A 26579-nucleotide genomic window follows, 5' to 3' on the forward strand; every position below is an offset into this window, starting at 1 on the left:
GGCCTGGCTGGGCCCAGAGGTCTGACCTCCACAGTGCCAGCTGTGCCCTCAGCAGCCCCTGGAGTAGAAAGGTGGATGGCCCACGGGGCCTGCTGGCTCTAAACCCTGGGGTCCCTTTCCTAAATCACTTGCCACAGTCACAGCACCGGCCAAGCCAAGGTCAGTAGGAGAAAGGAGGGAGAGACGGTGGGGCTGTGCCAGGGAGGCCAGGCCCAGAGCTCAGTGTGAGGAAGGAGCCCTGGGGGGCAGAGAAAGGAGAGGGGGCATGAGGGCTGGGCCTCACCTCCCTTCCTGCAGTGATGAGGTCAGGCCTGCTGACCAGCAAATGCTATGAGCCTGCAGGTGAAGCCATGTGTTTGGGAGAACATGACTTAGCTCTAGGCCTCATTCACACTCCACAGCTCCAGGGTCTTCCTACTGCCCAATAAGCACAATCCTGCAGACATGGTCAGACCTGTTGGTAACATTGATTGGTAACATTGGCAACTGATTGGTAACGTTGATGCAGATTACCGGTTTTTATACTGTAATTTAGACCAGCTCTAAGTGATGTTTGGATAGGTATATGAAAGGCCAGCAGAGAGCCTTCACTGGATGTTTCTCAGTGAGTAGATGGATTGTGGGAGAGGGAGAGATGAATGGATGGATGGATGGATGGATGGATGGATGATAGGATGGATGGTAGGATGGATGGATGGTAGGATGGATGGATGGATGATAGGATGGATGGATGGATGGATGGATGGATGGATAGGTGGATAGATAGGTGGATGGATGGGCAGCTAAGGTGGTAGGTGAGTGGATGGATGGACGGATGGATGGATGGATGGATAGGTAAGTGGATGGGTGGATAGATGGATAGGTGTTTGAGTGGATGGATAAATAGATGTCTGAGTGGATGAATGCATTGGTGGGTGGATGGGTAGGCAGCTGGGTAGGTGTATGAAGGAGTAAGGGATGAGTGGTGGGTGGATGGATAGACGAATGGATGGATAGGTAGGTGGAGGGGTGGATGGGTAGGTGAATGAGTGGATAGATGGGTGGATGCATGGATGCATGGATGGATGGATGAACGGATGGATGGATGGATGGATAAGTAGGTGGATGGGCGGATAGATAGGTAGGTGGATAGGTGGATGGATGGGCAGATAAGGTGGTAGGTGGGTCAATGGATGGATGGGTGGGTGAGTGGATAGGTGGATGGATGGATGCATGGATGGATGGATGGATAGATAGATAAGTGGACGGGTGGATAGATGGATAGATGTCTGAGTGGATGGATAAATAGATGTCTGAGTGGATGAATGCATTGGTGAGTGGATGGGTAGGCAGCTGGGTGGATGGGTAGATGGATGAAGGCGGGAGGGATGAGTGGTGGGTGGATGGATAGATGAATGGATGGATAGGCAGGTGGAAGGGTGGATGGGTAGGTGAATGAGTGGGTAGATGGGTGGATGGATGGATGGATAAGTAAGTGGGTGGATGGATGGATGGATGGATGGATAAGTAAATGGATGGGTGCATTGGTGGGTAGATGAGTGGGCAGCTGGATGGATGGGTAGATGAATGAAGGAGAGAGGCATGGGTGGTAGGTGGATGGATTGATGAATAAATGGATAGGTAGGTGGATGGGCAGATGGGTAGGTGGATAAGTAGGTAGATGGGTAGGTGGATGAGTAGGTAGATGGATAGATGGGCCACTGATTGATTGAGTGGATGGATGGATAAATCGATTGATGGGTGGGTGCATGGATGAAGGAGGGAGGGGTGGATGGGTGGGTGAGTGGATGAGCCACTGATTGATTGGGTAGATGGATGTATAGATAGATTGATGATGAGTGGGTGAATGAAGGAGGGATGGATGGGTGGATGGGTGGGTAGGTGAATACATGGATGGATGAGCCACTGATTGAGTGGGTGGATGGGTGGATGAATAGATGGGTGGAGGATAGATAGGTGGGTGTATGGGTGGGTGGATGGATTGATGCATGGATGGATGGGCTGCCCATTGAGTAGGTGGATGCGTGGATAAATGGGTGGGTGGGTAGGTGAATAGATGAATAGATTGATAAATAGGGGGATGGGTGGATTGGTAGATGGGTAGATGGAGGGTACATTGCTGTGTGGATAGGTGGGTGAATGGATGAAGGAGGGAGGGATGGGTAGGTAGATGGATAGATTAGTGGATGGATGGGTGGATGGGCTGACAAATGGCTTGTTCCCAGACTGTTTGTCCTTGGGTGGAGTCATGCAGGTATCTATTGCAGCTGGGCCTGAACCGATATCTCAAGAGAGAAGTGGAGACAGCGACCAGACAGATGAGGATGGAGAACCTGACTCAGAGGCCCAGGCCCAGGCCCAGCCCTTTGGCAGCAAAGTAAGTCATCTCCAGCCACCCCCTCCTCAGCCACCTCGATTCCATCCCGCAGCTGGGACGTCAGGTTCTGATTTCCTGAAAACCTTGATGGCCTCTCCACAACTCCACTAGTTTCTACTGCATGAGCACCAAGAATCTGCTGCCCTTTCCCAGGCCTCAGTAGTCTCTGAGATCACTGGGCAACAGGCAGGAGCAGTGCTTCCACCATCAGAAACCTCAAAAGCAATCTGTGTGATGGGCAAAGCCTACTGAGTGTGTGGCCAGAGTCTGGGGGCACACAGGTGTAGTGAGTGCAGGGGGCTGCTGTAGGACAGGCAGGGGTCCTGGAGGGCTCTCGAGGGTCCTGAGAGCAGCTGCCTTTGCAACTTTCAGAGAAGTGGACCCCTCAGGCTCTCCTCTAAGACCCTTTCTCCTTCTGGGTTTTGTTTTGTTTTTTTTGGTTTTTTTTTGCCAACCATGAGCCTTGTGTTTCTGTTTTCACGTATTGTTTAACTTATTTTGGGTGGGCGAGACAAACAAGGTAACACCTGGGTTTTGGGGTGGGAAGCAAGAAGGGGAAGCAGCTGGAAGAAGGGGCTGGGTAGGTGAGCAGGGGTTCAGACTTAGATGCTTGGAGAGAAATGGGCCAGTGACATTCAACATGAACCAGGTCTTTGCGGCTGCTGTGAGGGGAACGTCATCATCTTTCGTTTGAGAACATTTGATTCATGCTATTTATGAAGTTCCCAGAATGCTCTGCAGTGCCTGGAGTATTCCCTCCATGATAGAGCAGTTTAAAGGATCAAAAGAATTATAATGAAATAGGGGTTTAGAACTAAATGCAGGCTCTTACATCTAAAGAGCAAGGAACTGTCAGGAGCTTGCCCACCTCTGCCTCACTCAGCCATCGTGCCCCCCCTATCCGAAGCCCCAGGGACCCTCCCCTCTCCCAGCCCTGGAACAGCTTGCCTGCCCCCTAGGCGGGGCCCCTGGGGCAAGGGCAGGGGTTCAGCTCAGTGTTCCTTCAGCTCAGCCAAGTTTCTGGAGATGCAGATCCCGTGTCCTGGGTGGGATGGGCACCGTGAGCACCAACCAGTCCCCCAACCAGCTCCCCCTCTGGGCTTGGTCAGGTTTGTTCCACTACTAGTGGAGGAGGTGGATGTGCTGGGAGAGGAGCCTGCCCCGCCCCCCTGGGGGCTGAGTGTGGGGTTGGGGAGGTGCAGGGTATTTGGTCCTCTCCCTCAAGCTAGCCCTGACTTGAGTCTTGCCCTGTCTTGTGCCTGCTAAGAAAAAGCGCCTCCTCTCCGTCCACGACTTCGACTTCGAGGGAGACTCAGATGACTCCACTCAGCCTCAAGGTCACTCCCTGCACCTGTCCTCAGTCCCTGAGGCCAGGGACAGCCCACAGGTCAGTGGGTCCTCGTGTCTTTCCCCTGCCCCTCCCAGGAACCTGAGTGGCAGGTGCTTAGGCCCCAGGTGAGGGACAGCACTCTGGAAGCAGTGTCTGATGGCCACACAGTCCCACCTGGCTCCCAAGGCATGACAGGGAAGGGGACCGTTGTGGGAAGACAGGATCCAGAGACCTCACACTCCCCCAGGATTAGCATGTCTGGAGATATGAGCAGGCAGCTTGGAGAAGCAGGGGGCAATGCAGGGCCCTGAGACTGGACAGATGAGTTGGGGCCCAGGGATCGGTGCTTGGGACAGAAATAAGGCAGAACCCCCGAGACTCAGGAGGGCGGGACAGAGAAGGGCGTCTGAGGTGGAGTCAGCCAGGGCCTGCTGTGATGCCTGCATCTCCGTCTTACTGGGAGGGGAACATACACTTTATTGCCCAAACTAGGACAGTCCTGTGATGCTGGCAGCTATTAATGATCACACCTAGACACAGGGCATGCGCAGGGGCCATCCAGGTGAACAGGACATGTGGCCGCCTTACTCATTAGCTGTGTGGCCTTTGTCCCTGCAACCTCTTCAAGGGCTGATTAGTGGTAGTTGCTGGTTGATTATTATTTGTTAGTATTTATGTTGCAATTGAAATTACTCAAGATAATAGATTAGATAATTAGGAGTAGGATTAGAAGGGATGGGATAAAAAAAGAGAGAAAGTAGAGTTTAATCAGGCCTTTCTGAGTAGATACGGTAATGGAGGCTGAAATTTGGGTTTGCATAAAGGTCTTTGGTATAGACTTTTCTAGTTAAATTAGGTTTGGAAGTGAAGCCAGATTTTGGCTTGTGAATAGCCTTGAGTTGGGGGTTGTATGGTGAATTGTGGCTGAATAAAATCCTAGTATGTTGAAGAAGTTAAATATCTGTAATGAGTATTTTAGTTTAAGGTTATTAGTTATGAGATTAAGCTCCATTGCTAGCAAGAAGCCTAAGGTGTTTACACCTAGGGCTGCGAGCTTCAGGTGGAGTGGTATGGTTGTTTGGGGGAATGAAGCAGGAATAATACTGTTGGTGATGAGGAATCCAGCAAAGATGCTGCCGATTGTTAGATGCTTAATTGAGTTAATTAAGAAGGGGTTATTTTTGTTAATAGTAACCAGAGTCGTGTAGCGAGGTTGTCCTATTAGAGCGAAGAAAATAATATGGGTACTATAGACAGCTGTTAAGGAGGTGGCAATAAGAGTAATAGAAAGGGCTCAGGCATTGCTGTATGACGGGCTTGCGGTTTCGATGATGAGGTCTTTGGAGTAAAAGCCTGTGAGGAAAGGTGTGCCTGTAAGTGCAAGGCTGCTGATAACAAGGGAGGAGGAGGTGAGGGCTAGAGTCTTGAATAGCCCTCCTATTTTTCAGGTGTCTTGTTCATCCATCATTGATGTTATGGATGATGGACCCTGAACCTATAAATAATATAGCTTTAAAAAGGCGTGGGTGCAGATGTGAAGGAATGCTAGGTGTGGCTGATTAATGCCAATTGTGACTATTATAAGGCCCAGCTGACTTGAGTTGGAGAATGCTATAATTTTTTGATATCATTTTGTGTTAGAGCATAGATTGCTGTGAATATGGTAGTAACAGCCACCAGACATAATCTAAAGGTTTGGATTGATAGATTATTTTCTATTGAAGGGTAGAAGCAGATGAGCAGGAAAACTCCGGCTACAACTATAGTGCTGGAGTGGAGCAGGGCTGGGACTGGGGTTGGGCCTTCAAACACCTGCTGCAACTATAGTGCTGGAGTGGAGCAGGGCTGAGACTGGGGTTGGGCCTTGAAACACCTGCTACAACTATAGTGCTGGAGTGGAGCAGGGCTGGGACTGGGCTTGGACCTTGAAACACCTGCTACAACTATAGTGCTGGAGCGGAGCAGGGCTGAGACTGGGGTTGGGCCTTGAAACACCTGCTACAACTATAGTGCTGGAGCGGAGCAGGGCTGAGACTGGGGTTGGGCCTTGTATGGTGGATGGGAGTCAGGGATGGAGGCCGAATTGAGCTGACTTTCCTGCTGCTGCTAAGAGAAAGCTAATTAATGGAAGGGGTTGGGGGTGGGGTCTAGAATAAATATGTGTTGACATTCTCAGTGTTGGAGGACAGGAGGAACCATGCTATAGCTAAAATAAAGCCAATATCACCGATGCGGTTGTACTGGACTGCTTGAGGGCTGCTGTATTAGCATCTGCTCGGCCGTACCATCACCTGATTAGTGAGAAAGACATGAGTCCTACACCTTCTCATCCAATAAAGAGCTGAAAGAGGCGGTAACCAGAATTAATATTGTGATGAGGAAAATAAGTATTTGAAAAGTTGATTAATGTTAGGGTCTGAGTTTATATATCATATTGAGAATTCTACAATAGATTGGATAACAAATAGTGCTGCTGGGATAAATATTGTGGAGAAGTGGTCTAGTGTGGAGCTTAGTGAGGGTTTGAGAGTCTGGATTGTCAGTGTGAGATAATGGTTTCTTGGTCTGTGTATATAAACATCGTTGTAGGGATGACTGTAATGATGAAGGCACATGCGATAGATGTTTTTATGTAATTTGGATATGAACCTTTTTTGCAGGGGTTGGCTAAGGTAACAGTAATTGGTAAGATAAGGGGATTAGGGCTATTATAGCAGCGAATAATTCATGTTTGCTATTTTTATTTGGAGTTGCACCGATGTTTTTAGTTCCCAAGACCAACGGTAACTCTAATCCTTTAAAAGCTGAGAAAGCCATGTTGTTAGACACAGGGGCATGAGTTAGCAGTTCTTGCATACTTTCTCTGTAGATAAGAAGTTGCAGGCTTCTATTGTTTGGCCCACAATCTAATGTTTTGATTAAACTATAGCTACAGCATGCAAACCCCATAATAATTTTAGGGTTTAAGGATAATAGGAAGATGGGTGCAAGAAGTATAAGTATTAACGTATTTTCTCGTGTAAAGGTTTAATACTGTTAATATACAAGTGTCCCTCGTTGTGTTGTGATTAGCATATATAGGGAGTAAAGGGCTGTAATTAGTATATTAAGTCCTATAAGCATAACAGTGATAGTTGATCAGGAGAACGAGGCCATAGTCACAAAGCGTTCTCCTACTAGATTACTGATAGCGGGTAAAGCAAGATTAGTAAAATTTGCTAGAAGTCATCAAGAGGCTATTTACTGGGAGCAGTGTTTGAAGGCCTCGGGTAAGTAATATGGTTCGGCCCAGGGTTAAAATAGTTACTAATACAAGGGCTGTGCTGATTATTAGTGTCAGGTGGGTTGTTTGAAGGGCTCATGGCAGGAGTAGTAGTAGAGCGAACTCTAAGTCGAACAGGAGGAATGTGATGGCTACTAGGTAGAATTTTATGGAAAACGGGAGGCGGGCAGAGGCTATTGGGTCAAATCCTCATTGATAGGGGCTGGATTTTTCTATATAAATATTAAGTTGTGGGAGCCGAAATGCGATTATTAGTAGTAATAGGGTTAGTAAGGTGTCAGTTACTAGGGCAAGTGTCAAGTTGATTATTTCCGCCCTACAGGATCATTTCAAGGATGCTGTATTAGGGTTTTCTTAGAGGGATAGAACTAATAGAATATATATATATATATATATATAAAGGGGAGTTTATTAAGTATTAACTTACACGATCACGAGTCCCACGATAGGCTGTCTTCAAGCTGAGGAGCAGGGAGAGCCAGTCGGAGTTCCAAACTGAAGAACTTGGAGTCCGATGTTTGAGGGCAGGAAACATCCAGCACAGAAGAAAGATGTAGGCTGGGAGGCTAGGCCTGTCTTGTCGCTTCACGTTTTTCTGTCTGCTTTATATTCACTGGCGGCTGATTAGATGTTGCCCACTTGATTAAGGCTGGGTGTGCCTTCCCCAGCCCACTGACTCAAATGTTAATCTCCTTTGGCAACACCCTCACAGACACAGCCAGGAACAATATTGCATCCCTCAATCCAATCAAGTTGACACTCATTACTAATCATCATAGATGCTGTACCTGGAAGGCATGAGACTCACAGGCAGGCAGTGAAGGTAACTATGGGCACAGAGCCAGGCCCAGGCCCAGGCCCAAGGCCGGCTTCATAGTGAACTCCTGAACTCCATTCCCAGCATCCCCTGGGCACAGGCAGTGCTGAGCCAGAGCTGGGGCGGGGCTCGGTCCACCCAGGCCGGTCTGAAGACCCCTCCAGGAAGAGGGGGAAGCAGGGTGGGTCCTGGAAGCCAGCAGCCAATTGGTTTCTGGGCCACAGGTCCTGCTCTAACTGGAGGCTGTCCTAAGTGCGCATTTCCTCTAGCCTCCACCCCCCACTCACAGTCAAACTGGAAGGGCGCTGTGGCATATTGCTTCTTGAAGCCCTCAGTGCTTCCTTTCCTTGGGGACAATGACATAACACAGAGACCCCTCTACTGGAGGGATGTCTGGATTACAGCCAAGGAGCTGCCAGGAAGCCCCAACCCACTGTTCTGATCTTCAAAGATTAAGGTGTACATAGTTAGTAACAGAGCACCCTTCTCCCAAAAATATTAACTTCCCTGCCCACGTCCTCAGAGCTTTGGTCTCTAGGTGAGTCTGAGCCCCTGAGGCTGTGTCAGGAGAGTTTTGATCCCCTTGTGTCATGCCTGGCCCAGGGTGTCGTTGGGGGCCCCAACATTGCACAGACACATGCAATAGGCAGTCAGTAGGCAACAAATAGGCAATATATGCTTTAGGCACAGTCTTTGAAATTAAACAGAACTGAGTAGCAGGGGCCAGCGCAGATGGGTGCCTAGTGCTGGGTCAGTCAAGTGCCTGGAAAGCCTCAGGGCTTGGATTGAAAGACCCACATTCCAGGCAGCGGCCCCTCCTAGTAAACCCTGCAGAGGAGGCTGACAGCCCCATGTGCTTAGTCCCTCACAGATGAGTCCTGCTCAGAGAAGGCAGCCCCTCACAAGGCTGAGGGCCTGGAGGAGGCTGATACTGGGGCCTCTGGGTGCCACTCCCATCCGGAAGAGCAGCCGACCAGCATCTCACCTTCCAGACACGGCGCCCTGGCTGAGCTCTGCCCGCCTGGAGGCTCCCACAGGATGGCCCTGGGGACTGCTGCTGCACTCGGTAGGTGCCCTTGGCCAGGGTCTTCCTGATGGGCTCGGCATGGGGGAGCAGGTCACTGAGACCCCACCACCCTGACCTATCCAACACACGGGCTGATTTGAAAGGCCCCTTCCTTTGGCGTGATTGTCCGGGACGTGCAGTCCCAGCAAACGCCATGGACACCTGCCGTCCCCGGGACCGGGACGTGCGCTTCCCTGTAACTCTCAGAACTTCCAGCACAGGAGGTGGCCAGCCCACAGCTCCCTGCTGCCGGCCTGGGGTGGGACATGCAGGCCTCCCTGAAATGACTAGAACCACTGGTCAACCGGCCAACCATCCTGGTCCACAGTCAGTTCAAGTCTGTTGATCAGGAGATCTTTAAGCACTGAGAACCTAAATCTGCTTGGCTTAACTTTGTCGTCAGTTTTGCTTTGAAATGAAATCCCCAAAGCTCTGTCTTTTCTGGTACCCCGAGGGTGTATGTACCATGGGTCCGAGAGTTCAGATGTCCCATCGGAGCAGGAGCAAGTAAGATCACAGCAGCGGCCAGCTTCCCCCAAGCCACAGCAAGTGGCTGCGTGCGGGAAAGCTGTCTACTCTCCAGCTTCCCTCTTCATTGTATTGAAGGGGCCGTAATCTCATGCTGACGGGGAACTTGGAGGCTTTGGGAGGAAGGCAGGGCTCTACTTTCCCCCAAAAACAATGATTAAATGAATCTACTTTGGCCAAGGGTGCAGACCTGGAGAGCAGTTTTATTTCCTCTGTGATCTCAAGTCCCCTGAGCACGTGGACCGGAGGCAGTCTGGGGGAGAGGCCATCGTGCTGGGAGAGCTGCCTCAGAGTCAGGCAGTTCTGAGTTTGGAGCCTCACTCTGCCAGTCTGTTTCACTGGTTCTCACACACGTTCTTTTTACACACCAACCTCTCAAACGGGGAGTGTCTTACAGTGAATGTGGTAAGAAAGGGGTGTGCTTGAGACTCACTGGCAGCACTGTCTCTCAATAATGCAACATCCAATCTGCAAAGTCTGAGATTCAATGAGGTATGCTGTGCTGTTAGAACAAATCGCTTAACCTCTGTGCACCTCAGTTTCCTCATTGTACAAAAGGGGTTAACAACGTCTAACTCATCCCATTGTCATAGGGATTAAATGAGATGGCTGAACCTGTTGACTACATAGCAAATTATCACAAACCTAAAATGTGGCTTGAAACAACATGTTTATGATCTTATCATGGAATCTGGTGTTATTTGCAATTTGAAATTGGGAATCATATTACATTTACTTTGCAAACATGCAAAGTATGTCCACTCTTAACCCCCACCCACAATGCCAGGCAAGGTCCTCTTTTTTCCTGAAGATCTTTGTGTGTGGCTGTGGAATCTGCCCCATTCTTATTGTGACTTTGGAATCTCAGCCCTGTAACATGAACATCCTTATGTCTTCATTTTCTTTGAGCCTCATTTTTCTTCATTGGACTAAACACGTCCATCAGCTTTCAGCTTTTCACTCCAAGTAATTCAAACCCACTCTCGCTCTGAAGGGTCGAATGTCATCAGGAATGAGCAGCTGCCCCTGCAGTACTTGGCCGATGTGGACACCTCTGATGAGGAAAGCATCCGGGCTCACGTGATAGCCTCCCACCATTCCAAGCGGAGAGGCCGGGCGTCTTCTGAGAGTCAGGTAACGGTGGCTGGAAAGACTTCTGTCTTGTCGTTTCTTTGGGTGGAGTCTTTTTACCTCCACACCAAGTCACTTTAGAGAAATTACAGCTTTTAATACTTTCAAACTATGAAATTGCACAAGCCTACTTAATGGAGATACGTCATCACAATATTTTTTGTGGAAGTGAATTCACATAACAGAAAATTAACCATCTTAGTATGGCCATTCCCCAAAAATTAAAAATCGTGTTTCCATAGGATCCAGCAATTCCACTTCTTGGTATACACCCCAAAAAATTGAAGACAGGGACTGAAAAAGATATTTGCATCCCCGTATCCATAGCAGCGTTATTTGTAATAACCAAAAGGTGGAAGTAACCCAAGCGTCCACTGACAGATGAATGGATAAAAAAATGCAGCATGTACGCAACATGGAATATTATTCACCCCTAAAAAGGAAAGAAACACTGACACATGCTAGACCATGGATGAACCTGGAGAACACTGTGCTAACTGAAATAAACCAGTCACTCTGGACACATACTATATGGTTCCACTTAACCTGAGGTTCTTAGTCAATTTAATAGAGACAGAAACTAGAATAGTAGTCACCGGGGGCTGGGGTCAGGGGGATGGGAATTAGTGTGGAATGGGCACAGAGTCTCTGCTTTGCATGATGAAAGGAGCCCTGGAGATGGACGGTGGTGACAGTTATACAACAATGTGAATATACTTACTACCTTAAAAATGGATAAAAGGGTAAATTTTTATATGTATTTTATAATTGAAAAAAGTAATATTTTATTGAATTTAGGAGAAAATAAATAATCTTTAGTCTTTCAAAAAATTTATTTTTTTTTAATTTTTTTTTTGAGATGGAGTCTCCCTCTGTGGCCTGGGCTGGAGTGTAATGGCGCAATCTTGGCTCACTGCAACCTCCGCCTCCCGGGTTCAAGTGATTCTCCCTCCTCAGCCTCCTGAGTAGCTGGGAATACAGGCGTGCACCACCATGCCTGGCTAATTTTTGTATTTTTAGTAGAGACGGGGTTTCACCTTGTTGGCCAGGCTAGCCTCAAACTCCAGGCCTCAGGTGATCCCCCCACCTCGGCCTCCCAAAGTGCTGACATTACAAGCGTGAGCCACTGTGACGTACAATTCAGTGACAGTACATTTACAGTGTTGTGTAACCACCACCTCTCTCTAATTCCAAAACAACTTCACCCCCCAAAAAAATCCCATACCCATGAAGCAGTTACTCCCCAGTCTCCCTTGTCCCCGGCCTCTGACAACTACCAGTCTTCCTTCTGTCTCAATGGATTTGTCTATTCTGGACATTTCATGTAAATGGACTCACAGAAGGACATCTGGCCTTTTGTCACGAGCTCCTTTCACCGAGCATAATGCTTCTGAGGTCCATCCACGCTGTAGCACATATGGGTGCTTCATTCCTTTTTATGAAAATATATATTTTATACTTGATCAAGTATTATATATTTTACAAGAGGAGGAAATAATCTGTCAGCTATGTGAAACGCTTAGCAGGCTGTATTATTATTTTTTTTTTTAGAAAGAGTGTTGCTCTGTTACCCAGGCTGGAGTTTAGTGGAGCAATCTCGGCTCACTGCAAGCTCCGCCTCCTGGGTTCAAGCGATTCTCCTGCCTCACCTTCCTGAGTAGCTGGGATCACAGGCGCCCGCCACCACGCCCGGCTAATTTTTGTATTTTTAGTAGAGATGGGGTTTCACCATGCTGACCAGTCTGGTCTTGAACTCTTGACCTCCAGTAATCTGCCCACCTCGGCCTCCCAAAGTGTTGGGATTACAGGTGTGAGCCTCCATGCCCAGCCCCTTAGCAGGCTTTATATAGGCATTAAGAAACTCTGCTCATAATGCTTAACACCTGTTATATTAGTAGAATCACTCACATTGTAGACATTAACTTATGAAATAATTCATCACAAGATTTAAGTGCCCTGAGTTCCGCTCGCTGCATTTAAATGATGATTCTGTTGAGTCAGCTGATTTCACCTTGAGCAAGTTCATGTTACCGGGGGAAAGGCAATATTGTTTCTTCTGAGAACATCATGACCACTAGGTTCTTTAAGGCAATGAAAGACATAGGCTATTAATGTCTCTGATAGAGCCTTGACTCCAGCAATGTAATCACGGGATGGGGGACTGTTCTGTAACTGATGACTCTTGAGGCACGAAACCCAGAGAAGGGGAAGTGGGGCTGCTCTGAATGGAGACCGGAACCGCAGTTTCACCAAGGCTGGTCTCAGGCACATCTTCTGGAGCCTGGATGAATGTAGGGCCAGCTCCTTGGGCATGGTGATGCCTGGTACAGAGCCCCTCCTCCCTCCTCCTGGGAGAGCTGGGGAAGGGAATGCCCTGTGGAGCTTCCCTTCGGGCCTGTGGGCTCTGGGCTGTCAGGAGGGAGGCTAAGTGAAAGCTGAGCCTTGTCAGGAAAGGCCTGGAAGCAGCGAGGACGCAGGTGGTGCACGGCTGGGGTTCTCAAGAGACAGGCGAGGTGGGCGGGGCACGCAGAAGCTGCTCTGTAAGGTCTAGGGCTTCTCCAGCGCCCTGGCCCTTCGGTGTACAGGACGACCTGAGATGGAGCATCACCCAGCTCTTCAGCCACAGGGCTGCAGATTCCTCTCCCAAGGCCTTGGCCTACACTGTGGCAGTCACTAGACCAGCAATGGCTCACGAGTGGGCAACAAGAAGAAGTATGCAGTAGGCCCTGGGCTTTTCCGAGCCCTCATTCAGCAGGAAATCTGTCCCGTGGCTGTTCTCACAGGGCCAAACCTTCGCGTGCATGATAGGTGAGGGGCTCCTCCAACATCCTGTCACTTTGCTTCTGCACCCAGAGAAATGATCTGCCGAAAATGAGCACCTGAATTTCAAAAAGAGACTTCCTTAGCATGGCAATATGGGGAATCATAGGGGTTTGGGTTCTAAATTGGGCTAGTGTCCATGGGGCAGAAGCGTGCAGTTTCTGAATTCAGCATCTCTCCGGACTCAGTGTCCTCAGCTGACTTTTTACTGTAGTGTCATCTGGAAGCTTCCTCAACCCTGGGTAGAAGTTTCTCCTGCACCAACTTCCTTGAGGGCCCACTTAGTCTCTGAAAGAAGCACCCTTGCCCCTGAGCATAGCCGGGCATGAAAGGCCCTGAGAAGGCCTGCGTGAAGACTGCTTATGGCCGCTTCACCCATTGGGGCCCACAATTCCTGAGGCATGGAACTCCTTTTATGTAACAGCAAGCAAGGCCCTGACACAAGGAAGTGTCCTTTCATTCAGATCAGGGAGTGACTGGCTTGGCCCCTGCAGTTTCTGTGTCCCGAGAGGACTTGAAAGCTACAGGTATGCTGAGCTCTGGCGGGGACTCAGAGCAGACCCGGTGCCGCAGCAGTCAAGCCTCCACCACCTGCATTCGCAGGTCTAGTTCTGCAACACGGAACACACACAAGTCGAGCAGAGCCACTTCATTACTCACAGTCAGGCAGCGAGGTCCCCCAGGCTCAGGGAAGCCGCAGGGAGGGTGGAGTCTCGGCTGCAAGTGTCCTGTGTCATGCGGCAGCTGGGGGGTCCCAGAAAGCATTCCTCTCTGAGTCTTATACCCTGGGAAACTGGGATCACTGGGCCAAAGGTATCCAGTTCTAGAGCCCAGGCTCTAGACAGTCCAGACAGTTCTTCCTTACATCAGGAAGTGGCTTTCTTGACACATTCTACAGTTATTCTGAGAAAAGGGGAAGAGCCAACTCAGCCAAGTCCATCCAGGGACCTGTGGATGCAGGGGACAGTGGAGGACTAGGGTGGCCAGGATAGAGACATCTCTGGTGTGGCCAGGATAGAGACCTCCCCAGTGTGGCCAGGATAGAGACCTCTTGGGTGAGGCCAGCATAGAGACCTCTCAGGGTGGCCAGGTAGAGACCCATGGGACATCCTTGGCTGGCTGAGCATCTCCTAGTCTCCTAGCCTGAAGACAACAGGATGAAGAGGAGAATCAAGTTGTCTATTTTCAGTAAACCTGTAGTTTAGCAACTTTAGTAGCCTTTAGTAAAATACATAGCGTGGTTTCCAGCCCCACTGAAACCAATTATCCTTTATACCTGCTTGGAATTATTCTCTAGTTCATGTTTGTATATCCTGCCTGTGGAATTGTTTCTCTTTATTTATTCCTATTAACTTGTATTTACTTTGCCAACCCTAAATAATGAGATTCAGAAAATATAAATAAGTATTAGTATATCGAGTTTATCAGAACAAAAGCTTGACAGTGGCCACCCAGAAACACAGACTTCAAACAAATGGGGCCCAAAGTGGACTAGTGAAGGTTTCACCTATGTAGAAATTGTAGCAGGATCACAACCTTGCGGAGGAACAGTGACCTGGGGGCCCTTATCTCCAATCCTGTTTGGTCTTAATTATTCACAGGGAAAAAAAAAAGGTAGAAGTTTCAGCTGTGAAACATGTCCTCTCAAGACTCAGAATTTAAAGTTCCAACAGCTTTGTTTGAATTATTTAATGCCACAACCTCAACTAATATTTCACCTAGATTGTTTCCCATGCATCTTTATATGGAGGAAATTAAGCAGCAGAAAGAAGCTCCAAATGCAGCAGCGATCCTGTACTTCAGAGAAAACCCAGGCAGACTCTTAGAGGGGCCTTTGTGAAGTGGCTGCGGTGGGACCCCAGGAGGAAGCACTCTCAATCTGCCCATCAACCCCAAGACTCCCAGCCATGCCCTCAGGGCCTGAGCTTTCTCAGGAATCGTATTTTATCACAGCTCATCTGAGGGGTCAGGCAGCTGTGCATTGCCTGCCTTTGCATTTGTATTGACAGTCACAGCTTTCCCGACGAGGGGTAATCAGAAAAGACTCCCTGTAGATATTGTTCAAGCCCAGACAAGGCCCAAGATGGCACAAGCATGTGGTAGGAAGGAAGTTTCCAAGGGGCTGAGATGGGAGACGGGAGAGGAAACGGCCCTGGCGGGCACCCTCCGCCCCCTCACTCCCAAGGGCCAGCCCTGGGGCCATTCGTGTGTGCTCGGGCTACAGACACTGACGGTTTCCCATGAAAGTGTCACCAGTGACATATTTTGTTGGTTTGTTTTAATCGCTAGCCAGTGTCTGTATTGCATTTGTAAACTCTAAACTTTGGTATTGTCGCGAGTTGAAAGCTCAAGGGGTTCCTACCTAGTATTCTGTCCGTACATATCTAAGTAATGTGATAATCCTGACGACTGGTGCCCACACAGGGTCAGATGCCCACATCTGAGTGATGCTACTCCCACCAGAGCAGTTGCTACTGTTGGAGAAATATAATTTTTAGAAAAACCCGAAATCTTTTCATTACCCAGAAAATCTCTCCATAAGGGTAGCAGAGGAAGAAGACAGATTTATTCTTGAACCAGCATCAAACCAGAATATGGCACGTGCCCCAGGCAATCCGCTGAGAGATTGCAAAGACAGGAAGGTCTCTCAGCCCTTCTGCAGCCCGGCAGGCCCGGCCCATTCCACACAGTTCTCAGCACAAACCATCACCAGTCCTTACCAATGAGAGGAGCTGATGGCGCCTTTGATCACAGTGTACATCCTCACTCTAGCATCCTAACCGGGAGACCACTTGTGTTGGCTTTAACCCGAAGAAAAGCAACCTTCTCACACATCTTTAAGATGGGAGCTAGTTTTGCAAACTGGAGCAAGGTGCCCACCCACGTTAGACTCTTCACCCTCTCCTGGGGAGTGGGAGCTAGGGTTATCTTCAAGGATGTTTCCATTTCAAAAACACAGTTCCCAGGTGGAGTTTTAAGACTGCAGAGAGGCTTTTTAGCCATTTTAAAGATTTATATGTATTTGGAAAAAGCAGAGAAAGAAGCTCTGAAAGACAAGGGGGCAGTGGGAAGTCTCTTCTCTATTTTCTTTTCTTTTTTTTTTTTTTTTTTTTTTTCGTCAGAGTCTTGCTCTTGACACCCAGGCTGGAGTGCAATGGCATGATGTCAGCTCACTGCAAACTCCACCTCCCAGATTCAAGCGATTCTCCTACCTCAGCCTCCCGAGTAGCTGGGATTACAGGCATGAGCCACCACCCCTGGCTAATTTTTGTATTTTAGTAGAGATGGCATTCGCCATGCTGGCCAGGCTGGTCTCGAACTCCTGACCTCAGGTGATCTGCCTGAGTCCCCAAGCCCACTGCTTCCAGGAGACAGAGGCTGTGTGCTGAGTGCTGTCTCCCCAGGGTATTGATCTCTGCTTCTGCAGATGCTCAACGGGACCAGAGGGTGACTCAGTTACTAGTGGCCGCCCAAGGCGTGGGCCGAGGTCTAACTGAAATCCTGGTGTTGACATTTCTCAGCCAGTCATGTTCTTCGGGCAGATTTGCCCACTCAAAGCCCTTGGTGCTGTGATGATTCAACTAATTACCAACCAAACAATACAAAAGCATCTTAACACTCCATAGCACCACTTCCCTCTTTTAAAGCCAGGTGAGCCGTAAATGAGATAATGGCAGGAAAGATGCATCTGCTGAGTGTTCCTCACTAGAAAATTGATTTATCATGTCTCAGTCTGGGAGCTAATAGACTTTGGGTGACTCAAGAGTCTGGTGACTCAAGGGATGAGCAAGTTGTACTTCTGGTCCCTTTAGGTTGTCACCTGAAGTGCCTTGCCTCCTAGCCCACTAGTGACCCCAGGCTCTTGCTAGCTAATGACTGTTTGATCACTGTGGCGTAATTAACTGATGTCTTCCTGTGCTGCTCGGTACCGGCAGTGACAGTGGCTGTCCACAGTAATGACACCATCACAACCTTCCAGATTCAGCTCCTTGTCCTGCTGGACTCGGCTCCTCTCCTGCCACTTTCACCCTCCCCACTCTCCCCTCTCTTGGTTCCGCTCTAAGATTTTGCTTGGTGTTCCAGAACTCTTGGTGTTAGAAATGGGTTTCACAATTAACCTTCCCAGGCCATGTCATGGGTGGTGGCCTTAGCTCTCCTTCCACTTCTTGGGAATTTGGTGCTTCTGAGGTGGTGGGTGCCAGTGTCTTGCTGGTTGGAGTGCACTGGGTCCTCTGCCCACTGTTTCTCTCCTTCTGCTGCAGATCTTTGAGCTGAATAAGCGTATTTCAGCTGTGGAATGCCTGCTGACCTACCTGGAGAACACAGTTGTGCCTCCCTTGGCCAAGGTAACACCGGGGGCTGGGCAAAGAGAAAGGGCCCCCACAGCTCCTTAGTTAAAGGAGGCTGAAGTGTGACATGGGCTTTTGGGAGAAGAGTTTCTTGAGATTTTGCTGTTTGTAAGCTTAAGTTCTGTGTGTAGTTCTCAGAGAGCCAGGCAGTTCCCACCACATAGCCTGAGTGAAGTCGTCTGTCCCATCCAGGCTTGCCACCACCTCTCATGCCCAGAGCTTGAATGAGAGAATGCTTGGAGGGCACACACGTGTAACAGCCTTCCCAGGGGACATAACTGGAGATGGGAGGAAACTTGCTTGGCCCTACAGCCTCTGAAGTCTAGGCACCAAAGCAGGGTGGAATCTCCTTCCGCACCATGTTTGTGAATGTATCATCAGCACAGCTTAGTCTGCCATATGCTGCTATAACAAAATACCACAGACTGGGTAACTTATAATGAGCAGAAATGTATTTGGCTCATGGTTCTGGAGACTGGGAAGTCTAGGATCAAGGGGTGGCATCTGGTGAGGGCCTTCTTGCTGTGTCACCACATGGCACATGGTGACAGAGGGCAGGAGAGACAGAAAGCAAGATGGAACTGAACTTGCTTTTATAACAACCACTCTGGAATGAATAACAAATTCATTCCTTCAATAATGATATTAATCCATTCATGAAGGCAGAGCCCTCATGACCTAATCACGTCTTGAAGGTCCCACCTCTCAATACTATTGCACTGGGGATCGAGTTCCCAACACATGAACTTTAGGGGACACAGTCAAACCACAACAGCACACCAAGACAACCTGACGGGGAGTAAATAAAACAAACCATGGCCTGCTGCAGGAGTGTGTGTGCATGCGTGTGTGTGTGCTTTTGTGTCTGAGAGACAGGCAGACAGACAGCCGGGGTGCAGAGGGAGTAGGGACCCAGTCCTCCATTCCAGCTGAGTCACAGCCACACATCTAGCACCTGGGCACTGAGATAAGGAGATTCAGCAAATATGATTAAGTATTGAGTTTCTTTGAGCACAAAGTTTGAGGACAGTCTTCTGGGCCACACAGACTCCATAGGAATGGGGTCAGTGCTCCAAAGTGGAGAATTTAAAGTTTCACTTATATAGGCAGAAACAGAGAAGTTTCTCAGTGTTACAGCATTTTCCATACAAGGCCTATAATTACATTGTAGCAATTCACTAGGTTACGGCTTACTAATTCCGAGGAAGATTGCTTTAACACTCCATGAATAGGGGTAATGATCTTGAGAGGGGTCTCATCTCTGGCGCCACTCGGTCTTTCCCAATCGTCTACAGAGAAAAGCAGAAACAGCAGTTGCATGCCACTTGACTCAGGCCACATAGCCACATTCCTCTCGAGGCTCCCAATCATTTAAAGTTCCAACAGCTTTAAGTTTGAATGATTTCACTCCGCAGGACGCTCCTTGTAGCACCCTAGGTTTGCAGCTGCTCATTTTTCTTGGGGCCAGGGCTCCGGAGAAACAGATCTGGGTGAAGCTCAGGTTGGGGGCATGAGACCAAGTGGGAAGCAGAGCACACAGGCCCCAAGTTAGACCCCAAGGGCTACCCCTGCACAGGCTCTGACCCCGGCCGGAGCAGAGAGAGACTGAGGCCCAGCCCACATGCCATGTGTCCAGCAGGGACCACAGCTGCCTTTATCTATAAGGGGATGAGTTACTGTGCTCTGTGCATTATGGGTTACTAGAGCCAGGCTGACCATGTGCCATAATTTCATTTAATCCTGCGGTACCCCTGCAAAGTAGACATTTCTTTCCCTCGCTTATAGATGAGGAAACTGAGGCCCAGGCTCTCATGAGTGAGACTCGGCCCATCACTGACCGGAGAGCACCAGCTGAAAGCACAGGGAAGTTAGGGAGAGCATTGCTTCCCACGGGATGCCTCTGGAAGGGCCCCTGCCTGCACTGGAGTCAGAGTGGCCCCAACACAAGCTCCAGCGCCCCATCGGACCCCATGTCCCATATCCAGCCATCCAGCCCCCAGGCCCCTGCGGAACACTGACCCAGCTCTCACTCGGGCTTCGGCTCTGCCTCTCAGGTGGACACTGGAGATCTGTCACTCACCTCCTTCACCCCCTTCCTGCCCAACTCCTTCCCCACCCTGCTGACCCCTCAGCAACACTCGGGACCTGCTGTCCTGTAGCCTGCCCAGCCCTGGCTCCAGCCCACCCAGAAACAGATTAACCTTGTGGAGGGAAAGGGCGGCCACCCTAGCTCTGGCTCTTGTTGGTACCTCCTGGCTTTGGCCTTTTGCTCATACAAATCTCAGCCCAGGGACTAGTAAATCAGAAGTAACAGACTCCACATGGGACCTGCACTGCCCATACACTCCCCGCGAGGGGACTCTGCTCGCAGAATGGCCCTCTGGGCCATCAAGGAGCTGGACCTGAGAGGCAGCGGGGCCCTCCACCTTGAGGGGCTGGATCTGGGGCCGCCAGCATCCTGTCAGGGGCTCTCAGGGCTTTTGCACCTGGAAATCCCTGGCAAACAAGGACGAGTTAGTCACCCTGGCTGTGTCCCGCCATGCTGGTTCAGGTCCCTGTCACACACGTATGTTGTCATGTGTTTTCCACACATACATGTGTATATGTGTGCATGTGTTGTGTGTGTAGGTTTGTGTGTGTGTGTGTGAATTTATTTGCTGGCTTACAAAGCGAAGACAATCCCTGCCTCTCCCAGGCATCTAGCGGCTTCCACCCCCATACCCCGTCGCTCTGCTGCGTCCTGCCTGATGGGCGCTGGGCTTCCATTTCTCGCGGGGATCCTGCAGTTTCTCAGCCCCATGCACTCTGGGACGAAGTTCAGCTCATATCAGGCCCAGTGGCGTTTACAGGCTGAACGTCACTCCCGATCTTTCCACCGAGGGCCTCTGTGATTTGGGGGCTTTGTCAGGAAAGTGGAGCCTCATGGAAAAGCATACTGGCTAAAACACGCGGCTTCTTCATCGACTCAATCTAATCATCCCCTTGGTGTTCGTCTGTGAGACCCCAGGCAGCCAGCCCTGTCGATCTGTCTCAATAGGCTTCGTCCAAATAGAAAATTAAATGATCATGTGCAATATCCTCGGCTTGATGGGTGAGGGAGGGATCGATGCAGCCCAGGGGCGCCGTGGGCTGTGAGCAACTTCCTGGTGGAGGCGCCTGCTCTCCCTCCCTCCCAGCCCTCCAGTGTCAGTGGAGGTGATGGCTCCCAGAGGAAGGGACCAAGGACGGCACTAAAGTTCTCCAGGTGGCATCTCTGCGCGGCCCTCGCCTCACACTTCAAAGTCGACTTCATGGGGCCAGGGGAGAGCCCTCGGAATGTGGGATGGATGAGTGAACGAGCAGGTGCACGGGCAGACAAGTGAATGGGCGTCGTCTTCCTGGCCATGTTGCTAACTTGTGTGACTTTGTCACCTGGGAAGAGTCGGGAGACACAGGGAGCCACTCTGCTCCCAGCACCGGCTCCTGACGATGGGGAGGTGGCCGTGAACAAAGTCGACAAAAACGCGGGCCTTGTGGGGTTTGCATTCCATCTGGGAGAGGCAGGAAACATGCAACTGCCGGAACACCAAGCTTTCCCCCAGGAGGGCGGGGCCTGCGTCTGCTGAAGGGAACTCAGCATAGACAGGGTCACAGGGAAAAGGCCAATGATGTGTTACTGTGCACATGAACACGGGGGTCCCCCAAATGTGGGACTCGAAGCAGGGACAGACGACTGAGGTTTACACCCAAGGCGACAGGACGGATGGGTCTTGGGGCTTCCTGAGGGGTTACAGGGGTGACAAGGTCACGGGAGGGTGAGGGGAGGAAAGCCTTCTGGTTATGCAGATAAAAATCTCTCAGGTAACCAGGAGCTGCCCTCGAAGAATCGGCAGCAGCCCATGCTGGCGGCGTCGCTGTCCGACGTGTCACTGTCAGGCATCAGTGTCCTTTTAAGGCCGCTGAGGGGGTCTCAGAGAAAGCCTGTCTGCCTGGTGTTCAGCTCACCCCTATAGCTTTCCTCCACGGATGAAATCCGCCCCCAACACACACACAAAAAGACAGGTTTTCAGAGTGATCCCTTCTGCAGCTTCTCTGAATAAACAGCTGGAAATACGTCCCAGAAGTCTATTCTGGGGTGATGTATTTTGGTTTCCTTCACAACCCAACAAGTGGAACACAGGTCAGGAGGTGGAGGAAGGTAGAGAAAAATAAATCAAGGCAGAAGGTCCCTGGGGTGAGGGTGACATTTCAAACAGGACAGTCAGGGCGCCTCACTGAGCGTGGGATTTGCCCAAAGAGCTGGCAGAGGTGCCGGGGCCACCGTGTGGCTGTCTAAGATCAAGTGTTGCAGCCCCTCCTAAGGTCCCAAGGAGGGAGCCACTGCAGGAGACAGCCCGGCCGAGATGGGCGAGGCAGGGGCGGGTGGGCGCGCAGAGGCTGGAGCCGGACGTAGTGGCAGTCAGACAGAACGGAGCCTCCCAGGCCATGGTCCAGGCTCTGCCTTTTACTATGGGAGGGGTGGGGAGGCTTGAGCAGAAGACAGCTGGCTGAGGGCACAGGGGTTGCTCTGGCCATCCTCCTGAGAACAGGTTGTGGAGGTGGGGTTGAGGCAGCAGGGCCGGCTGGGAGAAGGCGGTGGTCGAACCGGAGAGCAGCGAAGGTGGTGCGAGGCAGACCGATCCCGGGGGCCTCGCGTAGGCAGAGCCAACAGGAATGGGTATCTGGGACGAGAGAAAAAGAGGGGTCATGATGTCTGCAAGGTTCTTGGCCTAAGCAAGCTTTAAAGGGTGAAGCTGCCTTTAAAAATGTGAGTTTTAAAGTGTGAGTGACACTTTCAATCTCATCACCTACCTTAGCACCATGTTGGCTGTAAGAGGCAATTGGGATAATTTTGTGTTTTTATCACATAACTCTGTCACCTTCTCGGAGCTGGCACCTAAGACCCTTCATGAAAGGCCGGCGTCCACAACAGATAAAGCCTGCCCTTGACCCTCCTGCCTCCTGCCCACAGACAAGGTGGCCAGTGGAACTAGACCCTTTAAGGACTTTACAGAGATTATTGAACTGAGTTCTTATAACTTGTAGGTTGGATACTGCTATCACCACCATTTTAAAGCTGAGGGAACTGAGATGCAGAGGGGTTGAGTGACCTGCCAAAGGTCACATGGCCTGATAGGGAGCCACAGGTGAACTCGCAGTCCAGTGGCTGGTGTTATGTGATCAGGAGCAGTGTGCCCCAGAGGAGTGTCCCACAGCAGCTGCTAAATGAATCGTTGGCCAGAGCGTGGGAAGAGCCCAGCCCCTGAAGCTGGACCCGACCAAGGCTGTCTGTGTATTTCCCTGAGAGAGAGTGGGCAGAGATCCATGACTCCACACCCCTCTCTCCCCATCCCTAGAGTGAGGACATCAGCCTGGAATAAACAAATGGCACCCTTAAATGAAAGGGATGAGAAGGGAGAAAAAAAAAGGTGGGTCTTAGATAGCCAGGGGTGGTGGTCAGCTTTCCCTGGGAACCCCCAGCCCTGCAGAACCTGCTCCTGGAGTCTGGGACTGGGCCCCAGAGGGGCATGTTGGACAAGCTGGCATGGAGAAGGGAGGCAGCTGAGCTCAGCAGGAACCCCAGGTATGCTGGGCCCTGGCCCATCTCCCAGAGCCAGCCCTGGAGCTCCATGGCTCCAGATGGCTAGCCGAATCCAAATCCACTGGCCTGTTCTGTCAGGGTCTAGGTGCTGGAGTGCGCACGGAGGCCGATGTAGAGGAGGAGGCCCTGAGGAGGAAGCTAGAGGAGCTGACCAGCAACGTCAGTGACCAGGGGACCTCATCTGAGGAGGAGGAGGCCAAGGACGAAAAGGCAGAGCCCAACAGGGGCAAATCAGTTGGGGCTCTCCCCCAGGCGGACCCGGAGGTAAGACTATCCCCCAGAGGTCTCAGCAGGACCCTGCAGAGGTAGGGGCAGGGATGGACAGTCCCAGCTGGCCGCCACCCTCCCCAGGGAGGCAGCACCCACAGGAGCACACCAAGGGCCCTTGGGGTCTGCAGCGGGTGGCCGGCTCCTGACCAACCAGCTCCCAGGGTTCAGAGAGGAGAGCAATATCTTGGTGAGTCCCCATGTGGGTGAAACCCCACACTCCCTCCTGCTGCTGGTCAGCCTCCGTCCTTCTCTTTCCTAGGTGGGCACGGCTGCCCATCAAACCAACAGACAGGAAAAAAGCCCCCAGGACCCTGGGGACCCCGTCCAGTACAACAGGACCACAGATGAGGAGCTGTCAGAGCTGGAGGACAGAGTGGCAGTGACGGCCTCAGAAGTCCAGCAGGCAGAGAGCGAGGTAGCCCAGAAGGCACAGGGGAGCACTGAGTTCCACAAACACAGACGGTGACCACACCCAGGCCTTGAACATCTGCCAGCTCTAACATCCGCCAGCTCACACTGAGCCCTCCCCATTGGCCCAGCATGCATGGCTCTGAAGGCCAGGCATGAACCTGGGGGTTTCTGGGGGACTCACCTAATTCGCCACCCCCTGAGCCCTCCACCCCTTCCCTTTTTCCTGTTCAACTTGGTGAGGGACAGGCAGCGTTTCCACCAAGAAAAAGGTGCTGAACACACAATCCCTGACCCCGGATGGGGGCCTAGAAGCAGGCCTGGAATTTAGGACAGCCCCAGACCTCAGTACTGGACTCTGTCCGGAGGGCCATCTGTGAGTCTGACTTGTGGCTGCAGAGCTTGAATCTGGGTGAGGAACCCATCAATAGTGCACAAAGGTCAAAGGGCAGAGCCAAAGCATTCAGGCCTCCCAGGGACAGCTGTGGTGACTTAGGCACTGCTCTGTCCTCCCTGGAGACCTACAGAGAGGAGAGGGTCTGCCTGTCAGACTATGGGGACAGCCAGCCCCCACGGCCCTCCTCCACTTCCCTTCTCATCAGCAGGTGCCTGTCACTCCCTGAGGACAAAGGGCACGTCCCCTAGAGCTGTTCAAGGGGAGCGAGTCAGGCTCTGGACCTTCCCTTCATGTATTCCTTCTTGCTTTGCAAATAAGCTTTAAATGCCTAGAACGTAGCCCACATTGTGTAGGCCACGGAAGATCTGGTGCAAATACCTTAAACGAAGCCCCAGCCTTCCTGGAGCTTGTTTTTAGTGGAAGGAGATAAACAGCAAACAAACAAGATCATTTGGGTTCATGAAAAGAGTGATTAAGACAATCAGTGAAGGTGAGCCCCTAGAGTGCTCGGGGCAGGGCGATTGAGATAAGGCAGTCAGGAGGGATACTAGGAAAGTAAGCCAGCCTGGCAAATCCAGGGGGCAGGAGGCCGGGTGGAGGGAGCAGCCCGTGCCAAGGCCCTGGGGTGGCAGTGGGCTTGGCGCCTGCAGGGATTAGCCGTGAAACCCCCACACCAGGTCAGAGTGATGAGAGGAGAGTGTGAGGAGGGTGGTCGGCAAAGGCCCCTGGGGGCCACTGGAAGGATCTGAGTAGGGGGTGATGGGGCCTGCTTCTAATTTCCAGAAGCTTCCCCCAGCTGCTGTGGGAGGAGGGGCCTAAGAGGGGAGGGGTGGAATGGGGGCCAGGCAAGGATGATGCCAGTGGGGATGGCCGACTGCTAGGTGAAGAGTAGCCACTACTGTCCTTGCATGTCACGGCCCCTCCTCCAGCCCCTCATGGGAGGCAGACTCCCTGAGACTCAGGAAAATGCACCCGTCCTGCGTTCCTCCTGCCTGGGGTGACCCACAGGGAACACCCCCCCCCTTCTCAACAACCGTGGAAGATAAATGCCAAGGGGACCACCAACATGGGCATGGGGCTGTGATGCCAATCTTAAGGGAAAACACAAGTAAAATTGGCTCCAAGACTGAGCTGGGGGCAGCTGCTCTTTCTGTCCGTGACTTTGAGGCGGGATCTCGAGCGTCTGTCTGACAGGCCTTCTGTCTGCTGTCCTCTCGCAGGTTTCAGACATCGAATCCAGGATTGCAGCCCTGAGGGCCGCAGGGCTCACGGTGAAGCCCTCGGGAAAGCCCCGGAGGAAGTCAAACCTCCCGGTGAGTGGGGGGCAGTGGTGAGTGGAGACAGTGGTGAGTGGGGGGACAGTGGTGAGTTGGGGGACAGTGGTGAGTGGGGGGACAGTGGTGAGTGGGGGACAGTGGTGAGTTGGGGGACAGTGGTGAGTGGGGGGACAGTGGTGAGTGGGGGACAGTGGTGAGTTGGGGGACAGTGGTGAGTGGGGGGACAGTGGTGAGTGGGGGACAGTGGTGAGTTGGGGGACAGTGGTGAGTGGGCACAGTAGTGAGTGGGGGGACAGTGGTGAGTGGGGACAGTGGTGAGTGGGGGGACAGTGGTGAGTGGGCACAGTAGTGAGTGGGGGGACAGTGGTGACTGGGGACAGTGGTGAGTGGGGGGACCGTGGTGAGTGGGCATGGTAGTGGGTGGGGGGACAGTGGTGAGTAGGGACAGTAATGAGTCGGGGGACAGTGGTGAGTGGGCACGGTAGTGAGTGGGGGGACAGTGGTGAGTGGGGACAGTGGTGAGTGGAGGGACAGTGGTGAGTGGGGACAGTGGTGAGTGGGGGGACAGTGGTGAGTGGGGACAGTGGTGAGTGGGGGGACAGTGGTGAGTGGGGACAGTGGTGAGTGGGGGGACAGTGGTGAGTGGAGGGGACAGTCGTGAGTGGGGGGACAGTGGTGAGTGGGGGGACAGTGGTGAGTTGGGGGACAGTGGTGAGTTGGGGGGACAGTGGTGAGTGGGGGGACAGTGAGTGGGGACAGTGGTGAGTGGGGGGACAGTGGCGAGTGGGCACGGCGGTGAGTGGAGGGGACAGTGGTGAGTGGGGACAGTGGTTAGTGGGGGGACAGTGGTGAGTGGAGGGGACAGTGGTGAGTGGGGGGACAGTGGTTAGTGGGGGGACAGTGGTG

At 51.5% G+C, this 26579-nt stretch overlaps 1 protein-coding gene across 3 annotated transcripts in view; it reads left to right on the top strand.

Annotated features, from left to right (window-relative positions):
- The window catches only part of MLPH (melanophilin), a 64068-nt gene that overhangs the window by 29095 nt on the left and 8394 nt on the right, over nucleotides 1-26579 (top strand). The window contains exons 5-12 of one of the 3 annotated variants that reach the window (XM_003813104.6): nucleotides 2268-2377; nucleotides 3645-3764; nucleotides 8669-8873; nucleotides 10396-10535; nucleotides 17615-17698; nucleotides 23400-23585; nucleotides 23851-24006; nucleotides 25617-25709. In XM_003813104.6, the coding sequence (XP_003813152.3) occupies nucleotides 2268-2377; nucleotides 3645-3764; nucleotides 8669-8873; nucleotides 10396-10535; nucleotides 17615-17698; nucleotides 23400-23585; nucleotides 23851-24006; nucleotides 25617-25709 (1094 nt within the window). The remainder of the gene's footprint in view (nucleotides 1-2267; nucleotides 2378-3644; nucleotides 3765-8668; nucleotides 8874-10395; nucleotides 10536-17614; nucleotides 17699-23399; nucleotides 23586-23850; nucleotides 24007-25616; nucleotides 25710-26579) is intronic. The other 2 variants (XM_003813103.6, XM_063595323.1) reach the window with 2 other exon arrangements.

The sequence above is a fragment of the Pan paniscus genome, chromosome 13, assembly GCF_029289425.2.
Source record: "Pan paniscus chromosome 13, NHGRI_mPanPan1-v2.0_pri, whole genome shotgun sequence".
NCBI classification, from domain to species: Eukaryota; Metazoa; Chordata; class Mammalia; order Primates; family Hominidae; genus Pan; species Pan paniscus.